Below are 21754 nucleotides of genomic sequence, written 5' to 3' on the forward strand. Positions count from 1 at the left end.
CCGACTCAATCTCGGATTGCATAAAGCCCTTTCCACACGTTGCAAGTTTTGCTGCAAGTGAGCCGAAAGTGGGAGTCATCACTCATCGATGATCGTGAAATTTGCGTCCCGCCCGCAAATTTCACGATCATCGATGAGTGATGACTCCCACTTTCGGCTCACTTGCAGCAAAACTTGCAACGTGTGGAAAGGGCTTAGGATTGCACATAGAGTACATAGAGTCGTAATGTAATTGGGAGAGCTGGCGCCACTTTTAAGCATTTTCCATGTCCCGAATTCCGAGACTCCTGTGTGACGCCGGGTCACTTTTTCGATACATAATCGATTGTTTGCGATACACAGGTACCCGGTCATCCGATGACAACAACAACAACAACAACGGAGATAGGAATTACCATGTATTCCACACCGCCATTTTGGATCGAAAATGTATCGAAAAAGCGACCCGAACTCGGCGCACACCGGGCTCGGAATTCGTCGAGCAGAACATGGCGCCAGCTCTCCCATTTACATTACGACTCTATGTACTCTATGGGATTGCACGGCAAAACCCGTACCCTCCTGACGTCACAACGCTTCAAGATGGCGGCCAAAATCGAAATGCGACCACCATTCTTTATCCGCCTTGAGCTTTATTACTACTCTATGGAAGTGACAACGTGACAGCGGCTGCGGCATCGGGCATGTAAATAAAGCAAGTTCTATCTGGGAAATTCTACCTCAATCCAAAGTGAAAATGTCAGTGCATGAATGGGAAGAAGTCAAGCGTTTGGCAGCTGATTTTCAACGGGCTCAACTTACTTCTGCAGTTCAAAAGTAAGAAATGAAGTACTGAAAAATTATTCGAATGTGCCCATGCCGTTCTATCTCCAAGTAAACATATGTTCATTGTAGACACATATCATGTTATCATACTAGTTGTTTAATCAAAAAGTTCTATTGGAAAGCAGCATACGCGAGAAGACCTGCCTGATAGCAATTTGAACTGTAAAAATGCATACTTCAGTTTGCAGCTTCACAAACTTCCTGCTACACTCAATTTTCCAAATAGGAAACTGCTGAACATCATCTCTTGAAAAGTTCACTGACTTTTCCTCTCTCTGTGAGGAACATTTCAATCCATGATATTGGTTCAGTCTCCTATCACAGAATGAATTAAAGGTACCAGTGTTTGAAACACACGCTGGCCAAACAGCAATTTGCTGGTAAGAAATAGCCTTTGGCCGTTCAGAAACGAAAATAGCGCCCAAACCTTGACCGCTAAGAAAATTGTTGTTAAACTCTGTTTTTGGGATTTTTCAGTGCACTCTGCAAGATGACGTGTCGTGTCATGTCAAATTTGTAGACTAAGAAATTGATTTAGGTTTAACTGAGAGAAATGCGTTTCCCCATTTTTCTCACTCAATATCTGTGCTGAACCGGTTTAAGGCATCAAAAATTTATCTCGTCCCCAGATAGGTCAAGGAAGTCGCAACTTTGTATTTGTCAATTTTTTTTATACTGCTTTGCGCCTAATAAATTATACCAATCGGAGATGGATGGTGTCTCTGTCAGATCAGTTGGTATGGAATGACCCTGCTTTGATATGGAGCTCACAGAGATCTGGTTGTGCTGGCCGTCAGAAACGAAAGAGGAATCAGCCATGCAAATCAGGAATGGGGATAACCAATCTCCTTGGAAAATTCCCCTTAGTATATCATTATTTCAACGTAGTAAAACTGGTATTACGCTCAATGTTTTAATTGATTCCTAATTTTTTTCTTTTATGTCTCACTAGACTTTCGGAGCGAAATTGTATTGAGATTGTCAACAAACTTGTGGAATGCAAATTGTTAGACGTAGTTTTTACTACTGATGGCAAAGAGTATGTTACTCCGCAACAAGTTCAGAAAGAGATCAAAGATGACCTGTGCGTTCATGGAGGTAAGGAATTGGTATTTTCTTCTGATAGATAATAAAAAAATTAACTTTAATGTTACATAATGGTATGTGGGCAGAAAGTTCTCTGGAACAAAAATCAATTGCAATTGCAGTTTCTAATTTTATCACAGGAATTTGCCACGTCCTCTGACAATCGGACCGCGTTTAACAGAAAGGAACCTAGCCACATCAGCTATTGCCAAATTTAATCGGGCAATTTAAGTTTTTACGAGAGAAAGTCTGTGTGGATTTCTTTGAAAATTTTAAGGAATTTGCTTGGTACCATGGAGAAAATTCTTTAAAATTTGCACGAAAATCTGCACAACTGTTTTCATGTAAGAAATTTAATTGCCAAATCAAAGTTGACAACAGCTGATGTGGCTTGGTTCCTTTCTGTTTAACGCAGTCCAATCAATCTTCAATGTCTGTCAACCAAGTTGATTAAGGTGGCTTAACAAAGAATGGGAATAAGAGGGCTAATTTTATCATCTTTTCTTTATTAAAACTAATTAAGAAGCTGGTTACACAATTTCTTTTTATTGCATAAATAATAATAATTTTGGACTAAACTGAAGAACGAAATCCCTGGGAAACATTCGCTAGTATTGGCCCAGGAATCTGCTGTGTTAGGCACTGTCAGAATCCTCCGGAAGGTCTTAAGCTAGGTGGAGCAGCGCGAATACACCTAGAACGTTCCCACACACCAAAAACACCCCTACCCCCTACCACCTCTGGACAGAAACCTCTAGGCATGCGTCCTCCAGACACCTACCCTGCCCCGGTTCCTAAAACAGGTATCCTAGTCCGTGACGAGCCATCCTCCAAGGGGGAGTGAAATAATCACCACCCGGCCACCCAAACCACAAACAGCCCTCATACCTAGGAGCATTGTTAGCCATGTGTGAGGGCTTAAAGCAACCCAGCAAAGCTGGTGACAGCAGTGAACATGAAAAATAATAATAATAATAATCTTAATAATAATAATAAAAAAAATAATAATAATAATAATAATAATAAATCTGCAGGGAGGACTGCCTATGGTCTGGGGTATTGACGCACCTCCTTTCCCGAGTTACTCTGGACGCACACTCTATGTGCCAAGGAGTACTTAATGAAAAGCCCAACCCGGGGTGTTATGCGAACCGTGCCCATGGGGTCCCTTGGCACCAGGGCGCTTATGCTGGTGTCGACCTACGGAGCCCTGGGATACCAGGCGCCCTCCTAGAGTTAATATAGCCTTACCCGGAAAGAGGTTATGGGTGGACCCTCTTAAATACTCATCTTACTCGTGGGAACAAATATGGAAACGCGCAGCTCTAAAACAAGAAAAACCCAAAACTGCAAAGGAAAAACCGACCGAACCGTTGATAATGCAGAAGAATTGACTCAGGTCTCTGGGACAACACGGAAAAGAACGCAGAAACAACAGAATCAGCTGAATCAAACACCACAGGCCCAAAGCCCACCACCAACTAGCCCGGCCGGTAAGAACACAAACGCACAGCGTAAGCAAGCAACAGAGCGAGTGAAGTGGACCACAGAAGAGTATAAAGAAATAATATGGTGCTACTGGTACATCAAAGAGAGCACTCAAAGCTGCAATATAAACGCCAACTATGACCTCTGGAGAAAAAGGAATCCGAACACCCGCCCGCATATCGATGCAAACAAGCTCGCCACACAAAGACGATTCATTGCGAAAAAACAAAAACTAAGTGAGGCACAAATTGAAGAAATCAAAGCTGATGTAGCCGCAAACCTAGCAACACAATGTGAACCGGGTGTCACCAGAAAAACCCAAAATACCAATAACAACCAAAACTCCCCTACCACAATGAATAATGCAGCCAACCACACCCAGAGAGTACAATGGACCGAAGAGGAGTACAAAGAAGTCATATGGTGCCATTGGTTTGTTAAGGAAAACACGGGCATCCACAACATAAAGGCCACCTACGAGCTATGGAGGCAACGAAACCCTAATGCCCGCCTGCATCTCAACGCTAATAAGCTAGCCACGCAACGAAGATACATCGAGAACAAGAAAAAACTAACCGAACAACAGCTTCAAGAAATTAAAGACGATGTTCACTCCACCATAGAGGCACCCACTGACCAACACACAACTGAAAGCTCATCAGGTGATGCCACAAACGACGAGAACCGCCCGTCGAGACGGAATGATCCAACTGACTCCAGGGAATCAGAGTCAACGCCAGACACACCTCAAACCAACGAAACTCCCAGAAGGAGTAGGCAGCACGACGACGACGACGACGATGACGATGATGACCCACATCCATTGTAACCCGAGTAATTGGGAGACATGTAGCTAAGTGGAAAATTTATGTGAAGAGCAGAAAGGGTGTCGCAAGGGAAGCTTCGGGTGCAAAGAGCTGTTAATAATCGATTCGGTTGTGCTCAAGCAGGCTGTAAAGGAACGTCGTAACTTACATGTGGGTTACATCGACTACAAAAAAGCTTTTGATTCAATGCCGCACAGCTGGCTAATTCACGTTTTAAATATCTACCGAATCCATCCTGTCATTGTTCATTTCCTGAAGAGCATTTTGGCATCTTGGCGCACCAGAATCATAATTCAAGGATCGGCGAGTGAATTGGAAACTGAGGTCATCCACATCCTGCGAGGTATTTTTCAAGGTGACAGTCTTAGTGCATTGTGGTTCTGTTTAGGCCTCAACCCCCTCTCAAATTGCATTCGAGAGATGAAGGTAGGGTTCCCTCTTCGTCGGAACAGACAAGTACTCCACATCATCAACCACCTAGCCTACTTGGATGATATTAAGATCTATGCATCCCAAAGAGACCAGTTGCATCAACTTTTCAAGGTGATTGAAGAGGTCAGTGATGATATTGGCATGATGCTTGGAGTACCTAAATGCGCGACGCTCCATATAGAAAACCGCGTCATAGTGCAGGAGGATGATTTTGTGACCAATTCTGGTGACGTCATCAACAGCTTGACAATGGAAGATGCTTATAAATACCTACCTTGGAATGTGGCAGAATTCTTCCATCCAGAAGGTGAGAGTCTAAGAGCACCTGGTTAACACCTTCGTTGATCGGCTGAGTGCGATACTTAAGACCTCTCTAAACTCGAAACATACGACCAAGGCAATCAACACCTTCGCCATTCCTGCGTTAGCCTACTCATTTGGCATTGTCCCGTGGTCTGACACGGAGCTTGAGGGGCTTAATAGGAAAGTCAGAACCTTGATGACCAAGTGGAATAAGCATCACCCAAGTGTCGCGAAGGAGAGAATACACATCCCCCGCAAACAGGAAGGAAGAGGTATCCTTGATGTGAAGGAGGTCTGCCACAGCCAAGTCCGTAACCTGCGAAATTACTTCCTCAGTAGAAACGACAGCCCTTTGCACGCTGCAGTAAATACCATAGACAAATCCTACACGCCTTTGCGCCTTGCTTGTCACGATTTGAATGAAGAACAACCCTCAGACCCAGTTGCTGGCCAGTTAGAAGCATGGGCCTCCAAGCCGCTGCATGGACGCTTTTATCATTCAGTTGCGCAGGATCATGTTAGTGAAGGAAAGTCTTTCTTGTGGGTATCGAAAGGGCAGCTGTATCCAGAAACGGAAGGATTTGTTCTCGCAATACAAGACCAAGTGATCAGTACCAGGAATTACAAGAGGTATATACTGAAGGAGAAGATCAAGAGCGATAAGTGTAGGAAGTGTAACGCTACATCCGAGACAATAGATCACATTACATCTGGTTGCGCATTGCTTGCGGGGAAGGAATATACCGAGCGGCATAACAACATGGCTAAAATTATACATCTAGCGCTGGCCAAGGATCGAAAACTATGTGATACTGCTGAACCCTACTACAAATATTGCCCAGCCACAGTCCTGGAAAATCAGCGCTTCCGGCTCTATTGGGATAACCCGATCTTATCGATAAAACCATTATGGCAAACAGGCCGGACATAGTGCTTGTAGATAAGCGAGATCGCACCACTTACATCATTGATATTAGCATCCCTAATAATCATAACTTGGAGCTGAAGTATCAAGAAAAGATGGTAAAATATCTGCCCTTAGCTGCAGAAATGAAGCGATAATGGAACCTGAACATTGTTTGCATCAAGCCCCTTATAATGTCAGTAACGGGGATAGTTCCAAAAAGTTTAGTTCAACATCTTCGAGACCTTGGAATAGATAGTTACCTGCTTCATTCAATGCAGAAGTCCGTCGTCATAAGCACGTCAAGTATTGTCAGGTCGTTTCTTAATATCGAGTAATTTTTTGATTTCACTTAAAATTTAATTTTTTTTTAAATTATTTAATTTTACTATAAAATAACATTCACTTTTTACTCAAGCAAGATAGTATGTGTTGCTGACTTTGGCCTGTCGCCCGTCAGTAATACTTGTACCGGAAGTGTTCCCTCTTCCGAGTTAGGAAAAAAAAAAAAAAAAAATAAGAATAATAATCTTTACTTGGTTTAGATTGGCCAAGGGACAGCTGTGATCCACATCATTTACATACATTAAGAATTCATTTACATTACAATACAATTACATTAGGAATTCATTGTTAGAATAAAATGCCTCATGAAGGAAGAGCTGCTTAAAACTCTGTAGAAAAGATGAAAAGTCTGCATTTTTGAACAAAAGCCTTAAGTTTAGGGGTAGTGCGTTGAAAAACTGAATCGATGAGAATTTTATGTTGGATTCAGAGACTTTCAGAGATGTTTTGATGTTTTTAATACTGTTACGCCAAGAATTATAATGATGCTTTGGAATCAGATCAGTTGGTGTAATTAGAGCATTATCAATGGCATATTTAATACTTTGGAAAATATAGAGAGATGGTTGAGTGAATAGTCCATGATCTTTAAAAAGCTGCTTACAGGGATGGTTGAAAGGTTTATTAAACATAATACGAATAACTTTCTTTTGTTCAATGAATACAGACTCTGCACCACTACTTCTGCCCCAGAGGATGATGCCATAGTGAACATGGGACAAGAAATGTGCATGGTGAAATGGGCACTCTCAAAAGATATAGATTTAACAAGATTTCTTATAGCCCATTTGTAGCATTGAATTTTACTTATAACGTTATTTGTATGAGGGATCCACCTCAGCTTAGCGTCTACAAGTATCCCTAAAACATTATTCTTATGACTGATAGTAAAAGGAGAAAATAGCCCAGATTCTGGAATAGAAATGGACTCAGGATCATAAGCAACACCACGGTTAAAGAGAAGTGCAAGTGTTTTTAATTCATTTACAAAAAGACCGTTTAAATTGAACCAAAAACACAATTCATGAAAAACAGTTTCACCTCGGTCAAAGATACTATTCCCCGTAAGAATAGCAGTAAATTACAGCGCTGAACAGGGATAGGGGAAGAGTGCTAGCTCAACTTATCATCTTCTATTAATGAGGAACAATTACTTTCATGGGCTAGTTGTACAATTTATTTTTATCACATAAATTCAAAGAACTGAGTCCCTTGATGTCATTGGAAAAGACTCTGTACACTCCTTATGGGGATGTGTACCACGATAAATTTTTAATTTTATTTATTGTTTTAAATTCGTCAATGGATGCTGATCTAAAGTCATCATTGCACCAACTGTCCTTAAGCCATCGTTCTTGCACAATACACTTATGAAGTTTCGGTAATTTACAGGACAGGCCGGCTGAAATTAAAACGTAGTGCATGTCTGTCTCGTAAGAACAGTCGAGTGGGAGAGAGAGAAAGAAACTGATTTGGATGGTGAAACGAAAAGGCGTGTGGAATCTGAAATAAGACTGTCGCTCGGATGCTGATCAATTTTCCTGTTTAAGAGATTTACACGCACCTAACCAACCCAAATCGTACTTGAGTACTGCGCTACCTTCATTTATGCGAGGAATTATTGAAAATTTTCCGGCAATTTTGTGCAGAAACGGTGCCTTGTAGAAAGTTGGCGCATTGATGACTTTTGATCAGCATCCATAGACGAATTAAAAACAGTTTTTAATTTTTGTGAAAAAATTAAAAATTGATCGTGGTACACATCCCCACAAGGATGTGGTGTTTTTAGGTGTTTTTTGAGCACCCAGAATCCGTGAAAAATCAACCTAGAAATGCTTTAAATTTCGGACTTTAAAATTTACCCTAAAGGCGGGATGGGTCCTTGTTTCTAATGTCACATTCCTAGACCAACTTAGCTTTCCTTATCTGACACCATGTATTACCTAACTCTTTTCAATGTCAGCCGTTCCCCCTCATAAAGAGTGCATTATTGCACTATATAGTGATTGCACTAGGTATTTCAGTTTGCTTAAGTCAAGTAGCTAGAGCCCGGAGAGAGAGCCCTTTATTTCTCTAAATTCTGTTCAGTTTCATCTTCATTTATTAGCATGACTTCCAGTTAGTTAATCAGACTTTCTCTTTCTTCTGCATTCACTATTTTCTTTTTTGTCTGAAATTTTTCTTTTTGAGCCTTAAAAATATTTTTGTGTTCTGTCAGGCTATGCCAACTAGTGTTAAGTTTATTCTTTCTCTTTATCCTATTCTCTTTGGTTTTGTAACATATGCCACTCAAGTATTCTTTAGGCATATGGCATTGTTTTACTTAGTACCCATGTAAAGAACCCCGCACAGAGCATGGGCTCAGCGGCTCTCGATGAAAGTTGATGAAACTTTAATAGATTGTTATAAAGTTCATAATTACGGGAAAGCCGAAAAATTAGCTCACTTTTACGAGTAGAAGCTGAGATATTCGCGATTGAACCCGGACTATTTTCTGTGCGGCGGAGGTAAATGGGCGCTCCGCGTCGCACATTGGTTCCAGAGCCAGATCTAGGCGGCATTAATTAGAGTATCACTTTTGTTGGCATGCAATACATGCTTCTATATGTTTTTTGGGTCGCTGATCACGAATCTGAAGTCAGTTTTACTCCATCGTTAACTGAAACATGGTAAAGAGCCGTATGCAAAAACGACATTTTTCGCCCCCCCACCAAAACTTATTCAAACTTCGTCTATCAGTTACTAATACTGGAGCGCTTCTTTCCCCAAATTTTCAGACTCCCAAAAAATTTTGGGGGGGCGCTAGGGGGGGGGGGGGTGGAAGTCAAAACCTGTGACCCTCGATATCTTTCGAACGAAACAAGATATTGAGGCCCGGTTTGGACGAAAAATCGTCTAAAATTGCGTACTTTAAGATTCTAAAGGTCAAAATCCCAAAATTAAATTTTTAACTTAACGTATGTGCTTTTTTTCAGTTTTTGAGGAAAAACAATTTCTTTTAAACAGATTAAACTGAAATTTCACATTTTTTGATTTGAACCAAAACCAGTTTTTTAAATTGTTCGTCTTTTTCCGCATCCAACGAGTGGTCGTATAAGCTGGGGAACCGAACGGTTCCGGAGTTATGATCGATTGAAGTTTCCGCTCAACGCGCGCCGACCGATTTTCGCGCGCAAAAAAGTCGGATTTGACTGTTATTAAATCAGATTTAATGTTCAAACTGAGCAAAATGCATTATTAGGGACTCTTGAGGGTCGCTGAGTCCAGAAATTACAGATACTTCCAAAAAATTCACGTTTTTAAAATTACAGCTCCGTAGCGCTATTTTAGAGGCCCACTGAGCGCCGACCGGCCGCTCAGTGGTCCTGCACGGAGCTGTAATTTTAAAAACGTGAATTTTTTGGAAGTATCTGTAATTTCTGGACTCAGCGACCCTCAAGAGTCCCTAATAATGCATTTTGCTCAGTTTGAACATTAAATCTGATTTAATAACAGTCAAATCCGACTTTTTTGCGCGCGAAAATCGGTCGGCGCGCGTTGAGCGGAAACTTCAATCGATCATAACTCCGGAACCGTTCGGTTCCCCAGCTTATACGACCACTTGTTGGATGCGGAAAAAGACGAACAATTTAAAAAACTGGTTTTGGTTCAAATCAAAAAATGTGAAATTTCAGTTTAATCTGTTTAAAAGAAATTGTTTTTCCTCAAAAACTGAAAAAAAGCACATAAGTTAAGTTAAAATTTTAATTTTGGGATTTTGACCTTTAGCATCTTAAAGTACGCAATTTTAGACGATTTTTCGTCCAAACCGGGCCTCAATATCTTGTTTCGTTCGAAAGATATCGAGGGTCACAGGTTTTGACTTCCACCCCCCCTAGCGCCCCCCCAAAATTTTTTGGGGGTCTGAAAATTTGGGGAAAGAAGCGCTCCAGTATTAGTAACTGATAGAGGAAGTTTGAATAAGTTTTAGTGGGGGGGGTGAAAAATGTCGTTTTTGCATACGGCTCTTTGCGAAAAATAGCAAATTCACGCTCAAATACCGGAATAATTATTTGACAATTTGGCTTGGAGCTTGAGCTATAATACATTTGACTCATTTAATGATTAATCATCCAAAACGACCAACGATTTTACTATTCTTCATTTTTGGATGATTTTTTGAGAATGGAGGGAGGGGGGGTTGCCACGTTGAGTAACTGAACGAAGTATACCTGCATGCAATTGACACGATCTGTTTTCGGAATCTACTTCCATAATTTTGAGGTATAATAAATGGCAGGATGAAAATAAAGTAAAAATCGTCCTAATAATACTATTGGACAGGGAGAAAAGGCATTGAACGTGTCGGACACTGGTCCGTTGTTTTTTTAAATTAAAGAGGTTGTAATGTATTTTGTATTTTTTTTTTTGAAGTACCTACGAATAATCAAGAAGAGCAAGAGTCAGTTTTCGTCCGAAATTCAAGAAATATATTCAAATTTAAAATTCATGTATATTAAAATGTACAACAACTAAATCGCATATAAATTTGATGAATAATTAACATCATGAACACATTTAGCAATCAAAATAAGTCGCAAAAAATTACATTGAAAGAAAAATTTCACTGGCTACGAGAGGAGGTGAATATTCTTGCGAGTAATTATAACATGTTATAGATTCAGACAATGATATGCCAAAAAAAGTAGGTGAAAGTCGCAGCTTTTGTGATTTTATTACTGTTTTTGTTATTTCATTGAATTAATTAGGAGTTTTGAACTTGTGATGTCTGGTTGGAGGCTCTCAAACCTGTAACAACAAGAAAGAACAAAGAAATCATGATAAGAAAAAGAAATGAAGTCTTTGCTGAATAATAAAATGGAAAAGCCCTTACTTCCGGGCATATAATAATCAACGAAAAGGAAACACTACACAATAATTTACTATGAATCGATAATTTTAGCAATTTTTTTTTTTTTTTTTTTTTTTGAAATTTTATTTGCCATGATTGTTTTGAAAAACCAAGTGAATAGACTCCTCTCTAAGTGAATATCAAAGAAAAAAATAGTTTTATATCATTGCTAGAAAGGTAGAACGGTATCACCAACCTGTAATGTGATATATCCAATTCTCACGAGAACCGAGAGGGCGACCTTTAAAAGGCTGTATTTAAAAAACCGGCAAAAACTGGCAAAAGATATTTGTATCTACATCATGCCTAGGACTAGTAGTAACTAGAAATGGCCGTTTAAAAGGTGTCGGAGGGTGACAAAGTAGTTATTTTTAGCCACTAAGGGCGTATCAGATCATTTTTAGCACCAACATTAAACGTCTAATCAGTGTTTTGCGGCCCCTAAAAAATTGTATTTGCCATGATTGTTTTGAAAAACCAAGTGAATAGACTCCTCTCTAAGTGAATATCAAAGAAAAAAATAGTTTTATATCATTGCTAGAAAGGTAGAACGGTATCACCAACCCGTAATGTGATATATCCAATTCTCACGAGAACCGAGCGGGCGACCTTTAAAAGGCTGTATTTAAAAAACCGGCAAAAACTGGCAAAAGATATTTGTATCTACATCATGCCTAGGACTAGTAGTAACTAGAAATGGCCGTTTAAAAGGTGTCGGAGGGTGACAAAGTAGTTATTTTCAGCCACTAAGGGCGTATCAGATCATTTTTAGCACCAACATTAAACGTCTAATCAGTGTTTTGCGGCCCCTAAAAAATTGTATTTGCCATGATTGTTTTGAAAAACCAAGTGAATAGACTCCTCTCTAAGTGAATATCAAAGAAAAAAATAGTTTTATATCATTGCTAGAAAGGTAGAACGGTATCACCAACCCGTAATGTGATATATCCAATTCTCACGAGAACCGAGCGGGCGACGTTTAAAAGGCTGTATTTAAAAAACCGGCAAAAACTGGCAAAAGATATTTATATCTACATCATGCCTAGGATTAGTAGTAACTAGAAATGGCCGTTTAAAAGGTGTCGGAGGGTGACAAAGTAGTTAAATCCAGCCATTTATGTGGAAAAATACGTGAAAATCACGTAAAATAGCGTTATGTCTAAGGGTTTATCTAAAGCTGTAGACTTAATCTAAAGATATGATTTCAACATGGTAAACCTTAAACTTACCTTCAATTTTAGGATTCCTTTTTAAAAACTGTGTTTTTGTGCCGAAAATGGCGACGAACCTCACATATAAAAATCACTTCACTGTGATAACCGAGGAAACTGGTATGAACTGCAGAAAGACGACCTGCGCGCTTACCTTTGGAAGCTTATAATTTTCTTATCACTCATCCAATCATCATGATATTTGGCCGAGATACTCTCCAGAGTATGTAGTATCGACCAGTGGTGCCATTTTTCATTTTTATTAAAAGTCAATTTTTCGAATTAATGTCGCCTAAATCGGGCTCTGGAACCAATGTGCGTCGCTGTCGCCTTATCTTGCTCGAGCACTTCGGCCAGGAAACCCCCTCTCCCCACCAGGTAGCTACGATGTCGCATTGTTTACACTCACAAGGGGAACTTACGGACCTGCCGCCTCCGATTGGGCTGAATTTTTTTTTACAGACTCTATGGACCAATTCTAGAGGTTAAGTTGAGCCGTTTTCCCGAATGCGCATAAGGAAGGGCGTTAAAAATTCCCAAAAGTTGCGTTTTCGGCGTGTGATTTGGTCGTGCGGCGCGTGGCAACACTGAAGCAGCCTCTTGTACCGCTTTATCGGCCTGAAGGTTTCAGCGGAGTCCGGAGCCCTACTGCACACGTACTGGTTCCAAGATAGTGATGTCCCGGGTTCGATCCTCGACTTTTTATTTTCCGCATGATCACGTAACATTTTATTTTTAATTCTTCATCCGCATTTATAAATCAAGCAGTTCCGATCACTATCCCCCCCCCCCCCCTCATTTTACGTACATTTTCCCCCGATATTTATTCACATTGGCCACATATAATCGTATGAAACTTCATTGATATAAATTAATGAATTAAAAAGCAAAGGGCTAAAATAATGTGTTTCTTGGTGACCCTTGCGTGCACATGGGTTTGGGGTTGCTTTTCGATTTATTTACACATTAAACATTTTTCCAGGAAAACATTGGGAGATAATTTAGTAACAAATAAGGTTTTCTTTTGCTTTTTAATTCATTAATTTATATCAATTAAGTTTCATACGATTATATGTGGCCAATGTGAATAAATATCGGGGGAAAATGTACGTAAAATGAGGGGGGGGGGGGATAGTGATCGGAACTGCTTGATTTATAAATGCGGATGAAGAATTAAAAATAAAATGTTACGTGATCATGCGGAAAATAAAAAGTCGAGGATCGAACCCGGGACATCACTATCTTGGAACCAGTACGTGTGCAGTAGGGCTCCGGACTCCGCTGAAACCTTCAGGCCGATAAAGCGGTACAAGAGGCTGCTTCAGTGTTGCCACGCGCCGCACGACCAAATCACACGCCGAAAACGCAACTTTTGGGAATTTTTAACGCCCTTCCTTATGCGCATTCGGGAAAACGGCTCAACTTAACCTCTAGAATTGGTCCATAGAGTCTGTAAAAAAAAATTCAGCCCAATCGGAGGCGGCAGGTCCGTAAGTTCCCCTTGTGAGTGTAAACAATGCGACATCGTAGCTACCTGGTGGGGAGAGGGGGTTTCCTGGCCGAAGTGCTCGAGCAAGGTAAGGCGACAGCGACGCGGAGCGCCCATTTACCTCCGCCGCACAGAAAATAGTCCGGGTTCAATCGCGAATATCTCAGCTTCTACTCGTAAAAGTGAGCTAATTTTTTGGCTTTCCCTTAATTATGAACTTTATAACAATCTATTAAAGTTTCATCAACTTTCATAGAGAGCCGCTGAGCCCATGCTCTGTGCAGGGTTCTTTAAATTGTTGAAAATAAATATCTATAACTAACTAGCTACGTTTATGCGAGGCTCGAAACCGAGGTTTCACGAAACCCGAGTTTGTAATGCTAGTTTTCGCCGTCGGGTTTATGCGGGCGCTGTAACCCGACTTTCGCGGGAAATCAAACTTTCCGATTCTGGCGCTGTTTATGCGCATATTTTCGATTGAACTTGAATTTCATGCGTTGGCGCCATTTTCACAAGCTATACTTAATTTTTTCACTATGAATTGATTCAATAAAATTATTATTACTCTTTTATCCCGTATATGTTCCACAATTTTTCCGCAATATATAAGCGGAGGCTTCATCTTCACTGAAAAAGCCTTTACTGACTTTCTGAGCAACAGTTGGAAAAATGACAGTGGATTTTTAATCATTTTACGTTCATATTTAAAAATTGAATGAATACCTAAGTAATCTCAACAACCCTTTAAATCATGCTCGAGCTTATATTCTGAGCTCAGAAAAGTTGCCATAGGTAATTTTATTGATGTTAAAAATAATTGTGGCAGGCGCAGAAATTCATCATGTTGTTTATTGAGCTTCTAATGATCTGACAATAGGTAGATATAGGCATTGAAAGTGTAGGAGTGCTAATCCAGTAAAGCACCACACCTTCACTCCATGGTGTCGTAAAGATTGTATGTCTGCCATTATTGTAGTGAAACAAATAACTAATCGGGAATACTTATGGGAATCGCTCCTTCAAAATATGATCAAAATAAGCGGATATTGATAGGTCAACAATGTATCGCTGAAGCAGAAGCGTCTAAATCCTCTTGAGGCAACGGACGGTGACAATCTTAACAAACTGATGACGCTTCACAAATTTTAAATTTCCACATTCCCAGAGACACGCGCTGAAATCCTGTTTCTCACCCCTCTTTCCCACTGCTCTCCGAGTCCATGAGCAAGACAGGAAGAAAATAGGCAAGCTACCTACTACTGTTTGCCTACCTATGTGTTTTTTTCCTTAAACGTGATTTTCAAAGGTGACTCATGTAAAGAGCAACTGACAAACAAGATTTCAGAACCTGCCATTGCATTTCACTAACCTAAGACACAAACCCAACCTTACCATTGATATTCTTTCGCTTGGACTGTATATTATTCTCCCATTGAGATTCGATATGAGCTCAATTCAAAAATGCTTTTGAATTTAATTATTCGGGTAGATTGGAATATGGGGCTTTCAGTCTACCTGTAAAGCGCATTTACTAACATTCACTGCTGTCACAAGATATTTTTGCACAGGCAGAGCCACTTTCCACAATAGATGGATCTCTAACGCCAAGGCTCAATTATGACTAGTGATTCAACGACCAAAAATTGTTTCACGCCTCAATAAAAACCGTATTCTTATCTCAAATTGCAAATCTTGGATAACAGAGCACTCACCAAAAAATCTCCTTCCTTCTGCCTCAGTATGAGAAGAGTGACGATACTTTGGAGCAATAACTTTGAACTAGTTTCAATAAATGATGGCCTCAGAATTTGAGTCATCATTTACAAGAGATTGGATCAAAGAAATAAGTCAGCAGGTCACGGTTGTGGCTGATCTCTCACTTTCAGTAGGACAACCAGGAAATAGATACATGGATACCACACAAATTCAAGAGCTACACAGCTCTGATTGGATCAGATTTCAGATTTAATCGGTAGAATGAAATGAAAAAAATTCGGTGCACTACTTAAAGGGAAGCATGGTGCCTTATCTTGAAATCCTAGGCAAATCGTGTGGATACAGTAAAAAAGTTCTCCGCAAATGATGAACTCGTAGGTAAGGCTATTACTCAATTGTAGCCTGTAAAGCTCTTTGCTTGCTTTGCTTCTGTAGTCATAAAATGTTGATTAGAGTTGCAAGAATAATCTGAAAAAGCAGTAAAAAGCCTGGATTCCATCTGACACTAAACACCTTCACTAGAAAATAACGTCCTACGTTTAGCTAAATAAGGATAAATAAGCCACATATAACTGAAGGGGAATCACGTAAAAGTGCTTAAGCAACAATTATAGTAAAATTATGATTGTAAAAAATGTTGAATAATGGCAAAATTAAAGCTAAATCGTGGGATAAGCACCAGTTGTTTACGAGCGTTATGATAATGAATCCGCCATATTGCCGATCGCGCACCTGAAAATCGCATTTGAAGTCGAATTTCAACTAATTTCAACCTCCGGTTCGTTTATGCGGAGTGCGAAAACCTAGTCTTTAGTGTAAAATAAGGTTTCAAACACAAATTTCGGAAACCTACATTTCGTTAGTTCCGTATCGTTTATGCCGTGATTTGAACCTTGGTTTCAAACTCAGGTTTCGATTGAAGTTAGGTTATGAGGCTCGCATAAACATAGCTAATCTAAATATCGGCGACAATGGTTTAGGTAGACACAGTAGCATTCTGTCTAGAGTACCTGTATAGCGAGAGTATGGACAGATCGCTTCTTGGAGGGCTTAGGGCCCAGAAGTGCAGCCACCCTTCTAACCAACTTCTAACGCACAAAATTTCACTGCCAGTCTGTAGATTCCAATTCTAACGAAGATGGCTAAGAAAGTTCATAAATGAGCGTTCTTCCACAAAAATGAGTAAATTTATGCATAAACTAAGTCAAATACGTGCTTTATAAACGATGGTTCGTAACAATTGTATTAATAAATCGCTCTGGATAATTGAAATTCATAGGTTGGCTGCATTTCTGAGCCCTAACTTTATTCGCAGAGGCATCGGTGAAGGCCTGATGGATTTTCGGAGTTTCACATCTGTCTATACTCTCGCTATACATGTACTCTAATTCTATCTAAAAGATTTTCATGTTTATTTGACTCAAACACAACGCAGACCAGGGATAGGAGAATACTCTGCATTTTTTGAACCCAGACCTTGCTTGGAATTTTCTAATTTCATTTGCTTTCTCTCTTTCCCAGGAAGAATACCGCTGATTGAGTTGGTGCATCTCCTGAATGTGGATATTAATGTGATCAATGCTCAGCTTCCTCTTTTGGAAGGTCGAGATGATTGTAAAGTATTGATGGGTCATTTGCTGGATCAGTCCTACATGAACAAACTAAGTGAAGAAATAAGTGACAAACTTGATCAGCAGGGTATTTTGAATATCAACGAATTGATCAAAATTTATGACCTGCCTGCAGATTTCTTACAAAATGTAAGTAAGAACTTAATTCAAGATAAGCGGCAGAATTTTTTTTTGTAAGTAGAAAAACCTTCTTACTTATTTTGCTTCCACGAAATTAGGTAGCCTACCACAGGTACTTACTTTCGTGTCTCCATGTAAGTATTTCCTCAACGATAGTGCTAAAATTAAGGTTAAAAACATCAACATTGCGCCATTGTATTTCCACAACGGTTCTTATACCTATTAAAATTTAAGAAAAAAAAGTAAAATTTCCACCGGAGTCTTGTCTTATTTTGGGGTCTCTTTCAAGGCCAATTTAGAGAATCTCAGAGATTGGCTGAAAAAGGGCTATTTTTCAGTTTTTTTTATGTATTTGTCGTAAAGGACCCCGCACACCTCTTATGGGAAGCTGCACCACGAAGAATTGCCTTCTGACTTATGTATTTCGATTCTCCTCAAGATGCTGATCAAAAGTTATAATTGCGCCAACTTTCTACGATGCACCGTTTTCGCAAAAAACCTATGAGAAGATTCAATTATTCGGCGACTATGAATAAAAAAGAATAAAGCATTTGAGAACAGGCCCGATGTGAATAAGAAAAAAATGTAGCATGTGTCCGTCTTCTTATCTGTACTTGCCGACTCAGGGGCTATCTCCCTCCCGCACTCGCCCGGTAGACGTTCAGACTTTCCTCTTCTTATGCTCCTCAAGAATCTGATTTGGATGGTGGTCGAGCAAAACGGCGTGCGGAATCCGAGATAAGACTGCCGCTCGGTGCGGGAGTCCCCATGATTTCCTTGTTGACACACAGCCGCTTGTCAATCGAGCACTGAAATGAGAAATCTTTCTGGCTTTTTATCACCGAATAATTGAATCTTCTCATAGGTTTTTTGCGAAAACGGTGCATCATAGAAAGTTGGCGCAATTATAACTTTTGATCAGCATCTTGAGGAGAATCGAAATACATAAGTCAGAAGGCAATTCTTCGTGGTGCAGCTTCCCATAAGAGGTGTGCGGGGTCCTTTGAAGCTTTAATTCTTATGTGATAACTGCACGGAAAAAAAAAAGAATTGCTGATTCAGCAATTCAATTGCTAAAAGCAGTGAGTTTCAATGTAGATTTTACAACACAAAAATGCTACTTTAACCACCCCTGTGGTTAAATTAGTTTACAATGTGGTTAAAGTAGCATTTTTGTGTTGTAAAATCTACATTGAAACATTGCACTCACTGCTTTTAGCAATTGAATTGCTGAATCAGCAATTCTTTTTTTTTCCGTGTGTTCTCTTCCCTCTTGCCCAAGTTTGTAACAGACCCATTTATCCACATACTCTTTTCAGTTCATGCTAATTCCGCTTTGCTCATTGTTCTGACACAGCATTAATTTTCCAGGCCATCAAGCGTAATCTTGGTAAACCAGGAAAAAAAATCTATCAAGATAGTTATGATGAAAAAGTCTTCTACACTGACTTATTTCTTTTAAAACTAAAAGCAATCGTGAGAGGTGCGCTTCTAGCTATCACCAAGCCCACATCAGTTCAAAATATCGTTAAACAATGCTCTATTCTAGAAAACTTATTTTACAGTAAGTATGATCTACTTTAAAATGGTGATTGAAATTCTTCCTTGTAGGTATACTGCATGTATCATCGCTAGATGTTGTAAAAAAAACAAAAAACAAAAAACAAATTTGCCCATATTCACTGAGAGATCTTCTTTGTCTTCTGGTTAAAGTCAGAGACTTTCTCAAACGTTTATATCCTCCTCAATCTCAAATAGAGTGTATTAAATAACACTAAGAATCCTGTGTGACGAACAAGAGGATTTGATGCTGCCTATTTTTTTTATTTACCTGTATAATGTGTTCTTTATGACCTTTTAAGCACTGTGACCTTTACAACTGGAGCTGGCTAGAAGCTTGTTTTGAGAAAAGTGGTACTATAAAGGGAAGTTACTTCAAGTCTGAAGGTGGTTCTGAAGAAGAAACAAAATTTAGCCAGTTTAATATCCCTCAGCAATCGGAATAGTTTCCTTCGTTTGTAACATCCATAGCTTTTGAAAAGCCTCCTGATTGCATGTAGGGGTGGTCAAACGAATTCTTGTCAGTAAGCTATCAATATCGTCTTAAACAGATGCGACAAAAAACGTCTTAAACAGATACCGGTAAGCATTCCGACAGTGGCGATGATATCGTTAACAGCTGGCCTCATCGGAGTAGCGAGAGCCCGCACTCAATGTATTCTTGCCTTGTGTTTCAGTTAGTCAGATTGCCTGGCACGACGGCGCGTAAAATAGTTAAACACGTGGTAACAGTTCATTTTCGTTTTCTCCGAAAACTCAGATCGCCATTGATAAGAGTCCTCTTATCATATTTTTTTCAAAACTGAATTGTTCCGGTAGCTCACCGACAACCAATAAAACAGCTCTAATTGCATAGAAAATGGATTCACCTGCAACTACCCCACACTCAAGTAGTAAAAGTTGTCCCAAAAATGAGTCTCTTCATTTAGGATTCTCTGAAGCAGGAAGGAACACAGTAATTTTTATGAATTAGGTTTTCTTATTGCGAGCACATCTTTTTACTGAGATAAGATTTTTAGAAGTAGACTAAAAGGTACATATGGAAAGTCTTTTTTATGGAGACCTCCTTTAAACAATTAACAGTGAGTCCAATGTAAACTGTAACTAAAGACTAGATTCAGGGCTCATGAGAATGTGGCGCTGATTCCCTGATCAAATCTGACCACTTTTTTGGAACTCACACTCCTGAACCTCCTGATCAGAAGGTACACTCAGCTTAAGCCCTGGAACACGGAAATTTTTGAGGTATGAGGGTCTGAAGTGTACCAAACCCAATATTTATCGGAGAAATGAGTCTCTTACAGTGAACTGTTTAGGAGATTATACCATGGAATTAGATCAGTTGTGTTTCACGATGCTGATCAAAATGCTGTCATGATGGACAAAATTCACCCTTCAATGGCCAAAAGGGGGAATTAAGAAGACTGGAAAGGCCTTTAAAATGAGCTACAACTGGATGGACTGAATTATTGATCTCTTGAAGAGTAAAAGTGTTTGCTTGGATAAAACGTGAAATGAGGAGCTCCATAAATCTCCCAATACGGTCATTTCAAAGGTTCTTAAGAGATAGCGTAAGGTTTATGGATGATTGCGGAAGCTAGACTTTCGACCCATCTTGATTGGCCAGCAGGCATGGAGGGAACTTATCTCCTCTGTTTTGCACACTCTTTGAATATAACTTGACACATCTCTTCCTGATCCTCTTCCTCTTTCTCCCCCACCCCCAAATTTATTTTCCTCCTTCCCTCATCCCTCCAATTTGTCGGTGGGTCTTATGAGGACAAAATACGACAAAAATTAAATTCCCATCTGAAATAATTCTAGAATTTTATTAGATTTTGGCACTTTTCGTGTACTTACAAAAGAGCATGATAGGGGGTTTGGATACCACATTTGCTGTCATGGAATAGTAGCAGCTTCAGTGAGAAGGTAGGAGGAAGAGATGCCTCAAATCATAAAAGGGGTGGAAGATGTGTGCAAAACACAGTGGAACAATTTCCTGGAATGCTGATCATCTAAAATGGCAAGAAAGTCTGGCTCTCACAATACTCTGCAAACCTCCTGACCTCTCGTAAGAATCTTAAAGATGCTTCTCATAGGTGATTAGGTCCAGCACTTCTGTGTTCCCTCACACTTTTAAGAACTTCTTAGCCTCCCCATGTAAAAGCTCCCATCGTAAGATTAAATGTTTCCTCAGAAATCTATTATATGAGCTTTGGAAAAACTCTTAACACAAGATTAATTTTCTCCCAAAAATTTCGATTTATGGACACTTCATGCCCCTCGTATCTTGAGATCCTGAATTTTCGAGAACTTGTGTCCTTTCTTGTGACTTGTGTCCTGAACTTCAAATCCTATTCAAATCCAACTTGTGTCCTCTGATTATTGATCAAGAGATTAAGAAGAATAAGTCCACAGGGAGGCTGGATTCCTGGTAAGCCTTGTGTCTAGTCCTTTTTCTTTGTCATATTTGTCTGAATAATAATATCGATGGCCAAAGTGCGAAACCACATATGTATCTCCATTTGCAACATTGTAGACTTCTTGTCATACTTTATTTCTTTTCTGAAAAACTAGTCAACGTAATTATCTAAAAACTCTCTCGATTGGAGGAATATTCTGAGGAAATTTCAAGCTGTAAAGTTTCCTTGTCTCTCTTTGAAAAAATAAAATAGGCATGGAGATTTTGGATCATAGAGAAGGAGATCCATGGTTTTGCACCGTGGTGATTATTTTCTTTTCTGGAAGATTTTTTAATATTCCCTTTTTTTAATTTTAGCTGCACATGACATTTTAACCCATGAAAATCAGATACCTGGTGCCTTATCAGAGAAGCGAGGCACTTCTTGCACGTACATACCCCTTGTTTATTCTAAGAAACAGAATGAGTGGGCTACTAATTTTGTGAGACAGAATGGGTACATTG

The 21754-nt window shown here is 39.6% G+C and overlaps 1 protein-coding gene and 1 long non-coding RNA gene across 2 annotated transcripts in view; one reads left to right on the top strand and one right to left on the bottom strand.

Moving 5' to 3' along the window:
* The first annotated feature begins 614 nt into the window (after positions 1-614).
* Ufl1 (UFM1 specific ligase 1) overlaps positions 615-21754 on the top strand; it is a 54325-nt gene continuing 33185 nt past the window's right edge. The window contains exons 1-5 of the mRNA XM_019051545.2: positions 615-816; positions 1778-1923; positions 17039-17277; positions 18640-18832; positions 21608-21754. Coding sequence (XP_018907090.1) covers positions 737-816; positions 1778-1923; positions 17039-17277; positions 18640-18832; positions 21608-21754 — 805 coding nt within the window. The 5' untranslated portion in view covers positions 615-736. The remainder of the gene's footprint in view (positions 817-1777; positions 1924-17038; positions 17278-18639; positions 18833-21607) is intronic.
* Positions 10657-17032, bottom strand: LOC140223882 (uncharacterized). Its single transcript, XR_011899176.1, has 2 exons — positions 12331-17032; positions 10657-10998 (listed from the first exon to the last, which is right to left on the bottom strand). It is a non-coding gene; the product is annotated as an uncharacterized lncRNA (long non-coding RNA).

The sequence above is a fragment of the Bemisia tabaci genome, chromosome 2 (assembly GCF_918797505.1).
Source record: "Bemisia tabaci chromosome 2, PGI_BMITA_v3".
Lineage (NCBI taxonomy): Eukaryota > Metazoa > Arthropoda > Insecta > Hemiptera > Aleyrodidae > Bemisia > Bemisia tabaci.